Here is an 11278-nt window from a genome sequence, read left to right as displayed (position 1 = left end):
TTTATTAATCATCTCATCAAACCCATAATAGTTAAGTTTTATGTTTTGAATCCCACATCCCAAAGTCATGTGATCTCTACCTCTAATCTCCACCATGGTCACTGGATCAAATGATAGACAGAAAGATAACTAAAAACTTCCACTCACATTGTTTTGACTAAAGTACATACATGATCGATCTATCAATGTTCAAAAAAATATATGTTTTAAAGATTGGATTAAACTCTTCCATTGATGACTTGAATGAATGGCTTGGTTATGAATTTTTCTTCTAAATTATTAGCTGTGGACATTTTCATTTTTTTTTAATTTATGACTGTAACTTAAAAAAAAAGAAGTAAGAATCACAAATTTTGGCTTTTTTTTAATGAAAAATTATAGTCAGCGCCTTTAGAGATTTTTAGAAATTTGAGGTATGCAAAAGTCTAATTTCCAGATAGCATTGCCAAAGCACTACAACATCTAAAATTTCTGAATCTTGAGAAGCATATTTTTCAGTTTCAGTTAGATGTTTTGATTATTGAATGTTTTTAATCAGAGAATCGAATTGATTGGGTTTTATTTTTTGTAATGACTTCATTTTTTTAATGAATAGTAAAATTGAAATTTGAAACTCTAGTTTTACTTAGAGTTTGATTTTTTTTTTCACTTTGATTTTAATTATTCTCATGGTAACTATAAATATTTCAATCAAATACAATCCTAGTTGCAATTTATTGATTTGATTCAGTTAAGCTTTTTTTTTCTTTCTTTTTGCATTGGTCGATGGCATCTTTGACTTCCATCGTAAAATATTAGAATGAAGGACTAAGTTTGTGAAAATTTGTTAACAACAAAAGTTTCTGAAAAGTGAAAAATCTAATGATATGGAACCTATATGTTGCACTGCATGGAATCAGATTATCAGAAACAAGTATATAAAACAGATTAAATGGAAACGCGAAACAATTTTTTAAAAACAATTAGAATGCATATATATATATATATATATATATATCTGAACATCATTTTATATTAAAAATGTTAGGAATAAAATAATTCAATAAATCAAATTTTTGCATATATTTGTGGGAACATCACTTATTTAACAACAAATAAAATTTTCTAAAACATCAATTAATTATGAACAGAAGAAGTATAAACATAAAAAAGAAAACTAAAATCATATGATTCCAAATCAAATAACACTGACATTGCATTGACCGATTGGATCATAAATTTGAAATGCTCAAATAGTTTTGCTAATTAGGTACCTAGACGGCCAAAATTTATAACAGTATTAAATACCAACAAAAAGAGACCAGTTAATAGCAAACTGTAGTTATGTTTCCACTGTCACATGCATAGTATTGAATCTCATCTTCTCGTACATGCCCAAAAATTATGATTTAGACGTCCTTGCTCATATAACATTAATTTCATTATGCCGTCTATATCAAAATAAACAAAATATCCTTGCTCATAACATTAATTTCATTATGCCGTCTATATCCTAACATTAATTTCATTGTTTGCAACTTGATTAACCTATCAAATTTAACCAAGTTTACATCTTTTGAGCTTATTGGACTTTTGACGTCAACATCTCTCAGTTTTCTAGATGCTAAACCATTATTAATGGTCTTTCTGCAAGGTTTTATTAACTTTTTATCAACATATTAATAAAACAATTGCATAATTAGCAGATTTCATAATATTAATTTCTACAATCATATCTTTGAAATCTTCTAGATGCTAAACCATTATTAATGATATTTTTTAGTGGGAATATCAACGTAGAAAATACATATGTTAAAAAAATATTACTCCTACTTAATTAGCAGATTTCAAAGATATGATTGTAGAAATTAAGATTGTCTGTCTGCATCGGGGAACTCCTCGAGGTCAAACATTAATTTCGTGTCCTTCTTTGTGTTTCCCAATTTAGTAAAGGTATATACATATATATACAGTGTGGATGGAACTAAAACAGAATGGGATGGGAAGAATAGTAGCAAAATTATATGTAGAATTTCTTTTGTCCAAGTTTTACATTATTTCGTTTTGTCCCGTTTCTTCCCGCACGGCTTATCAAACAAAAATCCATACTAGCAATTTAGCATTTGATCTTAACACCAAAAAACAGCATTTGGTTTTACCATTGTTTTATTTAGTAAACAGCATTTGGTTTTACCATTGACTTTATTTTGAGAAATGATACTTGCAGTTGTTTGGTTTGCGTTTGGATAACATTATTATTTGAGGAATCATTTAGGAAAATAACTTTATTTTACAAGTCATTACATATTATAGCATTACAAATAACACAAAATAATTGAAAGAGAAAATGATATAATTATTATTTTAAATTATTGAATAAAATATGGAAAATATTTAAACTAAATATTTTCATTAATGTAATTATATTTTATTTAGTTTATTAATTAATTTTAATATTATTTATTTTTAAATAATAATCAATACATATATATTTTCAAAATCTTGTTATGTTTATTACTCTTCATTATATTTTACTAGAATACATATCAAAACAAAAATTAAAAATATTTTACTATTTTCTAAATGGACATGAGAAATTAATTTTGTTACGGGTCCATAGATTAACCATAAAAGATAAGAATCATTTTTTTAATCGAATGTTAAATTATTCAGTAAAACAAAATCGTTTTTACAACTAGTGCAGCTATTAATGAAATTTTGGAGCTCTTTTAATCTCTAAAGACTAACTATTCTAAGTTATCTTGCACCAAACCACATTTCCATCCCCTTTTCATATCGATTATCCCCATTGCTCTGATAGAAGACAATCATTTTCTGATCTGCTTGTCGATGCTCTGAGTCAATTTTTGGTCTGGCTGCATGCGGAGGTTCTCCATGCTTCGTATTATTCCTTTCCCGCCATATGTTGTAGAGTGTTGCTTGAAAGGCACATCAAAGTAACCATTGCAGTGTTTGCTCATTTGAGTGTTCCTGAAGCAGCTCAATTATCTTGTGCCATTGATTGGTGTAGTGTGGTGTAAGAAGCTTTCTGGTCAAACTGCTCCAAATCGTGTCCGAGAAATTGCACTAAAAACATGGTTTCGAGTTTCTATAGGTACTTGACAGAAGACACAGGAAGCGTTCGCTCCCGAATTCCATTAATTAGATAGGTCCTGTTTGTTTGCTCATTTAAATGATTCATTTGGATGAGTCATCTAAGTGATGCACATAACAAATGAGCAAACAAAATTTAAATGAGAAATTGACAAATGAGCAATGAAAATGAGATTTTATGTTTTTGGCGAGAAAATGAGATTTTACGTTTTTGGCGAGAAAATGAGATTTTACGTTTTAACGGAAAACAAGATTTTATGTTTTCTACGAAAAAAAAAATTTTATGTTTTTTGACGGAAAAACAAAATTTTACGTTTTTTGACGGAAAAACGAAGTTTTACGCTTTTTGACAGAGAAAAAACGAAATTTTACAATTTTGACAAAAAAACATGATTTTGCGTTTTGACGGGAAAACAAAATTCGTTTTTGAAGGGAAATCAAATTTATACGTTTTTAACGGGAAAACGAGGTTTTATATTTTTAACGGGAAAACAAGATTTTACATTTTTTACCAGAAAACGAGATTTTACGTTTTTAACGGGAAAACGAGATTTTATGTTTTTAACGAGAAAACAAAAATTTACGTTTTTAATGGGAAAACGAGATTTTACGTTTTTAACGGGAAAACAAGATTTTATGTTTTGTGACAGAAAAACGAGATTTTATGTTTTTAACGTTTTTAACGAAAAACGATATTTTACGTTTTTGGCGGGAAAACGAGATTTTACGTTTTTGACGGAAAGCGAGATTTTACGTTTTTGACGGAAAGCGATATTTTACTTTTCTTACGGAAAGCGAGATTTTACGTTTTTGACAAAAAACGAGATTTTACGGTTTTTACGGAAAGCGAGATTTTACGTTTTTGACGGAAAGCGAGATTTTACGTTTTTAACGGGAAAACTAGATTTTATGTTTTTAACGAAAAAATGAGATTTTACGTTTTTTGACGGGGAAACAAAATTTTACGTTTTTGACGGGGAAACAAAATTTTACGTTTTTGACGGGGAACAATATTTTACGTTTTTTACGGGAAAACAAAATTTTAGGTTTTTGACGAGAAAACGAGACTTTATGTTTTTTACAGTAAAACGAGATTTTACGTTTTTGATGGGAAAACGAGATTTTATGTTTTTTGACGGGAAAACGAAATTTTATGTTTTTGATGGAAATACGAGATTTTACGTTTTTTACGGTAAAACGAGATTGTACGTTTTTGACGGAAAAACAAGATTTTGCGTTTTTGATGAAAAAACGAAATTTTACATATTTTATCGAGAAAATGCGATTTTTTTGACTGAGTCATGTTCATCCAAATGCTTCAAATTAAATCAGTTGGATGAGTTTTAAATTTGTTCATAAATTTATAAGTCATTCAAATGATCTATCTAGATGTATCTATCTCTGCAAATGAATAATCTCTTCGATATTATTCAGATTTTTGACTGTGTCATCGTCTACAGTGAGTTCTCAAAACCTTTGTACAGAGGAATGATTTGGCATTCTGAAGTCAATATCCTTTCAGTCTGGTAATATCAATTAATCTTCCGAGGGGGCTCTACACATCGTACCAAAAAGAGGTGAGCTCTCCATTTTAAACATTCACTATAACAAATCCCTTGCGGATTCATGGTATTTAAGTAACTTCTTCCACATCCAGGAGCCTGCAGAGGAAGAGTCCTTAACAGTCTTTCGTAAGTGCCATCTGATCCAATTTACTCATAAAGAAATCTTCGATGATCAAATTCTCCAGATGAGCTTAAGACAGCTCACTTTATTAGCCTCTGCGATTGATCTCAGACTCAATCTTTCTTCGTTAAAATCAGAATCATTAAATGGTGCATATTAGAGTTATGCTTTAAAATTTTAGGTTTTTGTGGGTTAACCTGAATAATATTTTAGTTCACTGCAAAATATATTTTATATATACATTAGTATAGTTTAACATCTTTATTTATGATCATTAGTTGGATATATTGTAAAATTTACGTAAAAATAAAACATGTTTTTGAAAATTACCTCATGTTATAACTAGCGCTTATTAAGTCTTAGTTTAAGATTATTTTGTTAGCCACCAACAAAAAATGAGTTATACGCATTCATTGATTTTTTTCAAAAAAAAAAGAGAAAATAATTAGTATCTTTAGCAGCCAAAATTGTCCAAATAAAAATTATTTTGGTCAGTCGAAATGTTAGAACTTCGTTTTAAAAGAGCACACTCATTAAACTTCATTTTTAAAATAAATCTTCATATATCATCAAAAAATAAAAAACTTTAATTTAAATGAAAATGTTTTCTTAAGTAAAGATACAAAATCTGATCAACGTTAAGATTGCTTAGTGTTAGTTTTAAAAGAGCCCATTCATTAATCTTTGTAGTATTATAATAGTCAAACATAAGGTGGAAGACGAGAGATTTTTTAATCCAATATATTTGTCAATCGACCATGTCATGTCCTATAACTTGACTTAATTGTACATAAGCCAGGAAAGTGGATATAGACATATAGTATTACCTCTAAAATGAAAAATGAAAAATGAAAAATAATCTTCTACTTTTATTTGTCATAAATTTCAGTGTTCTGTTTTGCACAACTAAGATATCGTCATAATGGGAAAAAAAAGTAAAAGACGTAGATAGTTCTAGACTAGTCTCTCAAGTTCAAGCTCAAACAACAACAAAATAATATTAAAAAGAAAATGGAGTGACCAAAAATAAAAAATAATACACAAAAAAACACTTCTGTGTTTATTGTCTATTGCCGGCGGAAGCCGAAACCATTTCATGTAAATAACAAACTCAAATACCTTAATATCCGATTTGTTTCTTCTCTGATACTTCAAAAAAACAATGTAAAGACTTTTTCTTTTTCTTTTTTTGGCTATAAATTTAATAAAAGTATCTCGCTTTTTCTATTTCAGGACAAACAAAAGAAAATTGATCTTTTTGTTTTCTTTGTCCCTTTTCTGTGTGGTTACATGAAAATTTAGGGATGAAGAAACAATGGTTACCGGACAAAACAGAACATCTGCTCCGGAAAATCTGAAGAAACAGCTCGCAGTTTCAGTTCGAAGAATTCAATGGAGTTATGCAATCTTCTGGTCTGTTTCTGCTTCTCAGTCTGGGTAAGTTTCATAATCGTCAATTTGTTAGTCTTCGTTGCTTAATCTTTTGTCTGAAACTATAATATGGATATTTTAGTTTCTAGTTCTGAGTCTTCTGACCTGGCTGGATGGATTTTTGTTTTGGACCTTTTGGTACGTCTTGGAGGCTCTAAAAGCCAAATACTAATTAGATATCAAATCAGAAACTCAGATAAATTTTTCTGTGTATTCTTCAAAAGTCGATTTGTTATTATTCTTCTTGAAATTCTTTAGTAGCTCAAGACAATGTTTTGTTTTTATTTTCTGATTAGATTGAATATTCTGTTTTGTTTTGAATCAATAAAGAGTACTAGAATGGGGAGATGGATACTATAATGGAGATATCAAAACGAGGAAGACGATTCAAGCTTCGGAGATCAAAGCTGATCAGCTTGGTTTACGGAGGAGCGAGCAACTTAGAGAGCTTTACGAGTCTCTCTCCGTCGCTGAATCTTCTTCCTCCGGTGCCGCCGCCGGATCTCAGGTCACTAGACGAGCTTCTGCCGCCGTTCTCTCGCCGGAAGATCTCGCCGACACAGAATGGTACTACTTGGTTTGTATGTCTTTCGTCTTCAACATCGGTGAAGGGTAATTTCGTCTTTTCCTCTTTCAGCATTGACATTTATTATGTGTATCATGTTCTGATTGATCCTGTCAGTGTTCCCTAAAAAGACAAAATACCCTTTTATTACATGTAGCCCACTGTAGGTCTGGACTTCTATAAAAAGTTTTACCTAGAACCAAAAACTATTATTGTTTTTGTTTTAAAGTCTGGCAATTGGTTTTTCTTGTCTTGGTTCAACTATAGGTTTTTGAGTTTAGTTTTTCGAGAAAAGTGGTCTGAAATAAAACCGGATTCTATTTCAGTTCGGTCTGGTTAAGTTTGAAAAATTATTGTTCAGACTTCAGATTCATTTTGGTTTCAGATAACAAAAAAAACTAATAAAAATTAAAATACACATATTTAATTGAAATTAATACTTTCTCTCTGTTTCAAAGTTCAAACTGAATATTGCTTAGAAAATTTTCTTTTTTCAAATTAAATATCGTTCTAGATTTTCAATGGAAACACTTGGAAAAGAAAACGTGAAAATTACATAAGAGAAAGCAATAATTAATCAATTACTTCCGCAGAATGCCTGGACGGACGTTTGCGAACGGTGAACCGATATGGCTATGCAACGCTCATACAGCGGATAGTAAAGTATTTAGCCGCTCTCTATTGGCAAAAGTAAGTTGTAGTATATATTGTACAGTTGCTTTTTAACTCCTATTTTTGCGGCTGATAAAAACGCTAAAATCGACAGTAATTTTATGCGTTTTCTGCTGGTTTAGAGTGCTTCGGTTGAGACAGTGATATGCTTCCCGTTTCTTGGAGGAGTCATAGAGATCGGTACCACAGAACATGTAAGCCACATTTCGTTTTTTTTTTGCCTCAACTTTTCAGAATAATTATACACTAATTATATATGAGTGTTACCAATTAATTCTTACAGGATCTAGATTTTATCTAATTGATGATACAAAAGTGTAAGAGTTTTCTTGTTTGTGTTTTCATCTCGTAGATTACAGAGGACATGAACGTAATACAACGCGTGAAGACATCATTCCTCGAAGCTCCTGATCCATACACTACAATATTACCAAACAGATCCGAGTATCATCACATCGACAACGTTCTCGATCCTCAACAGATTCTAGGCGACGAGATTTACGAGCCTATGTTTGGTTCTGAACCTTTTCCGACGACTTCTCCCAGCAGAACTACCAATGGTTTCGATCCCGAACATGAACAAGTAGCAGAAGATCATGATTCGTTCATGGTCGAAGGAATCAATGGTGGAGCTTCTCAGGTGCAAAGCTGGCAGCTTATGGACGAAGAGCTTAGTAACTGCGTTCACCAATCGCTGAATTCCAGCGATTGCGTCTCTCAAACGTTTGTTGAAACAGCGGCTGGACGCGTTTCTTGTTGTGCAAGAAAAGGTAGGGTTCAAAGGTTAGGGCATATTCAAGAACAGCAGAGAAATGTGAAGATGTTGTCTTTTGATCCAAGAAACGATGATGTACATTACCAAAGTGTGATCTCCACAATTTTTAAGACCAACCATCAGCTAATTCTCGGGCCACAGTTTCGGAATTGCGATAAGCGGTCAAGCTTCACGAGGTGGAAGAAACCAACATCATCATCATCTGGAACCGCCGGAGTCGTATCACCGTCACAAGGAATGTTGAAGAAGATTCTTTTCGAGGTTCCTCGAGTGCACCAGAAGGAGAAATTGCTGTTGGATTCACCAGGGCTCGGGGATGAAACCGCGAACCACGCGGTTTTAGAGAAGAAACGGCGTGAGAAATTGAACGAACGGTTCATGATCTTGAGATCAATCATTCCTTCAATCAATAAGGTATATATAGATAGCCAAAATCTTTAAAATTTCAAATCCATATTATATAACCAGGTTTTACAAATTTTTGGTTTAATTTTCTTTAATAGATCGATAAAGTATCAATTCTTGACGATACGATAGAGTATCTTCAAGAACTCGAAAGACGGGTTCAAGAACTAGAATCTTGCAGAGAATCAACCGATACAGAAACCCGTGGGACAATGACAATGAAGAGGAAGAAACCGGACGATGCAGGGGAAAGAACATCAGCTAATTGCACAAACAATGAAACCGGAAATGGGAAGAGAGTTCAGGTTGGAGAAGCCGAACCAGCAGAAACCGGGTTTTACCGGGTTTAACTGATAATTTAAGGATCGGTTTCGTTTGGTAATGAGGTACTTATTGAGCTTAGATGTGGCTTGGAGAAGAGGGAGGTATTGGCTTGAGATAATGGATGTGCTTAGTGATCTCAACTTGGATGTGCGTCATTCGGTACAATCCTCGACAGGAGATGGTTTACTCTGCTTAACCGTCAATTGCAAGGTACATCTCTATCCTAATTCTTGTTAAACTGGGATTTGGTTAACAATGGAGTAACATATTGTGAAATGTCGGTTTCAGCACAAGGGCTCAAAATTAGCGACACCAGGAATGATCAAAGAGGCACTTCAAAAGGTTGCGTGGATCTGTTGAAGACTAGTATTTATATTATTAGCAAAAATTATCTGGTTAGGTTTTCTAATCTTTGGTATTATTCTAACTGTTTTTTAGGAATTCGTGTAAAAACAAAGAAAAACTTTATCATTTTGTGTCTTTTTCTTGGTCGGTTAACGTAGGTGAAGAAACAAAAACTATGAGTCTTTTCCCCTTTCTTAGAGGATAGATTATTTTGTTTGACCGGTGAATTAAGAATACTTAGATAATATTCAAGATTACGAGCAATTCCTCTGAATATCATGAAATCCACTTTATGTGATACTTATACCACACATGCTGAGAAATTCCATGACCTAACATTTTTCAAGAAGATATATCCTTAAGTTTCAGGAGTATGGTAAAATGATTTAGAAAGATATCCTAAAACATCTATAATTTAGTTAAGAAGCATTTCTATAAATTCAGGAGAACAATCCTAAATATATCTTAAATATGTATGAATCATTTTTAAATTAGGAAGCTTTCTTGAATTTTGTTAAAAATTAACTTTAAATTTTTTGATTGTTATAAGCAAAATATTGGAAAAACTACTTTGTAATCGTTTGTTTATGTCAGAGAATGGTGTACATTAAAACTAGAACACAATTAGAAATACTTTTTTTTTTTATCAATTTACAAAGCTTTTCTATTAATTCAAATAGACATTCCTAAATATGTTATGGATGTCAAGTTTTAATGAAAAATATTATAGCTGTTTAGTTTAAAATGTGTGATAAATTTGGCCCAAAACTTGCTTTGATGGTATTTAAGAAAATTATCCCAAGATTATTTGTATAGTTAATCACACGTTAAATATTCTTTTGATATTTTTCTAATTTGTTTTTAAAAAATTATAAGATGATAAATCTGAAAGTTGCGGAAGAATTAGCAAACATAGGTTAAGAATTGAAATACCTTTTAGAGTAAAAAAAAATAATCACTGAGGAGTACAATTAACTCTAAATTCAGTTGATTTTTCATCAATTATGAAGCCATTTGTTTTTATTTAAGAGGGAAAAATTAGAAAGAAGAAGAAATAACGGAAATCTTCTTGTTGCTCTATTAGTTCACACCCATAAATGTGGATGAATTAGTGGCAAATGGTTCAACATGAAACCGGAAGAGACTCTTCTCCTTATAGACATTTGCAGAAATAAAAAGTAAAAAAAATATGAAAATGAACACATTTTTATTGATTTTAAAACCGGAAGAGATACTTCTACTTATTGGCATTTTTTATGAAAGAATATAAAATTTTAATTCATCCAACAAAATATTTTTACATCAAATGCATTCTTATTTTTCTATAAAAAACTGAGCTAAAAATAGATTAAAAATTTTAACGATAGACCGCTCCAAACCATCATCCAAGGAACTTGGTTCTTGGTTTCAAATGGAGGAGATCCGATTACGAACACTCTTGTCGATTTATGCGGATTAATTGATCAGCTGGAGTTCTCGGCTGATCACCATGTCTCCTGAGTTTCTTTCTTGCCACATATTGTGCTGAGTAAATTGGAATGTGATCTGCTCAAAGTTTAATTCCTAAGCTACTCTGCAAGAACACAGATGTGCAGTTGTAGTATGTAGGGGTCGAACCACAAAGACAAGAGATCACTCAATAAACCTTATAGAGATCGAATTACGCTAAGCAGAAATATTGTAAATAAATAGCAATGCAACAGAATTAGACTAAGCAGCAATAAAAACGGTTTGTAAGATTCAGATGGATGGAGATTAGGCTTAGGGCGTTTCTCAGGAGATCAATGAATGCTGAACAATCGATTAATCAGGGTTCAGGTTTAAGCACGGTTCTTGAACTCGAATCACATAATTATAATTAACCAACTTCCGTTGTGAGAATTATCTAAGTTAAAATCCTAGAATTCCTTTGCAAACCCTAAAGATTTAAACCAGCTTTAATGCACAAGTTCGATATGTTCACAAAGTATCTAAACCAAATT

The 11278-nt window shown here is 31.7% G+C and overlaps 1 protein-coding gene across 1 annotated transcript; it reads left to right on the top strand.

Moving 5' to 3' along the window:
• The first annotated feature begins 5848 nt into the window (after nt 1–5848).
• LOC18023061 (transcription factor GLABRA 3) lies at nt 5849–9556 on the top strand. The gene is given in 11 exon segments (XM_006405304.2): nt 5849–5943; nt 6082–6216; nt 6541–6822; nt 7369–7465; nt 7570–7641; nt 7800–8636; nt 8726–8965; nt 8968–8997; nt 8999–9034; nt 9036–9161; nt 9240–9556. Coding segments are annotated over 11 exon segments (1929 nt in total). The 5' UTR covers nt 5849–5941; the 3' UTR covers nt 9312–9556.
• Nucleotides 9557–11278: the final 1722 nt, after the last annotated feature.

Source organism: Eutrema salsugineum, unplaced genomic scaffold (genome assembly GCF_000478725.1).
Source record: "Eutrema salsugineum unplaced genomic scaffold, Eutsalg1_0 scaffold_14, whole genome shotgun sequence".
Classification (NCBI taxonomy): Eukaryota; Viridiplantae; Streptophyta; class Magnoliopsida; order Brassicales; family Brassicaceae; genus Eutrema; species Eutrema salsugineum.
This window is presented reverse-complemented; position numbering and strand designations above follow the sequence as displayed.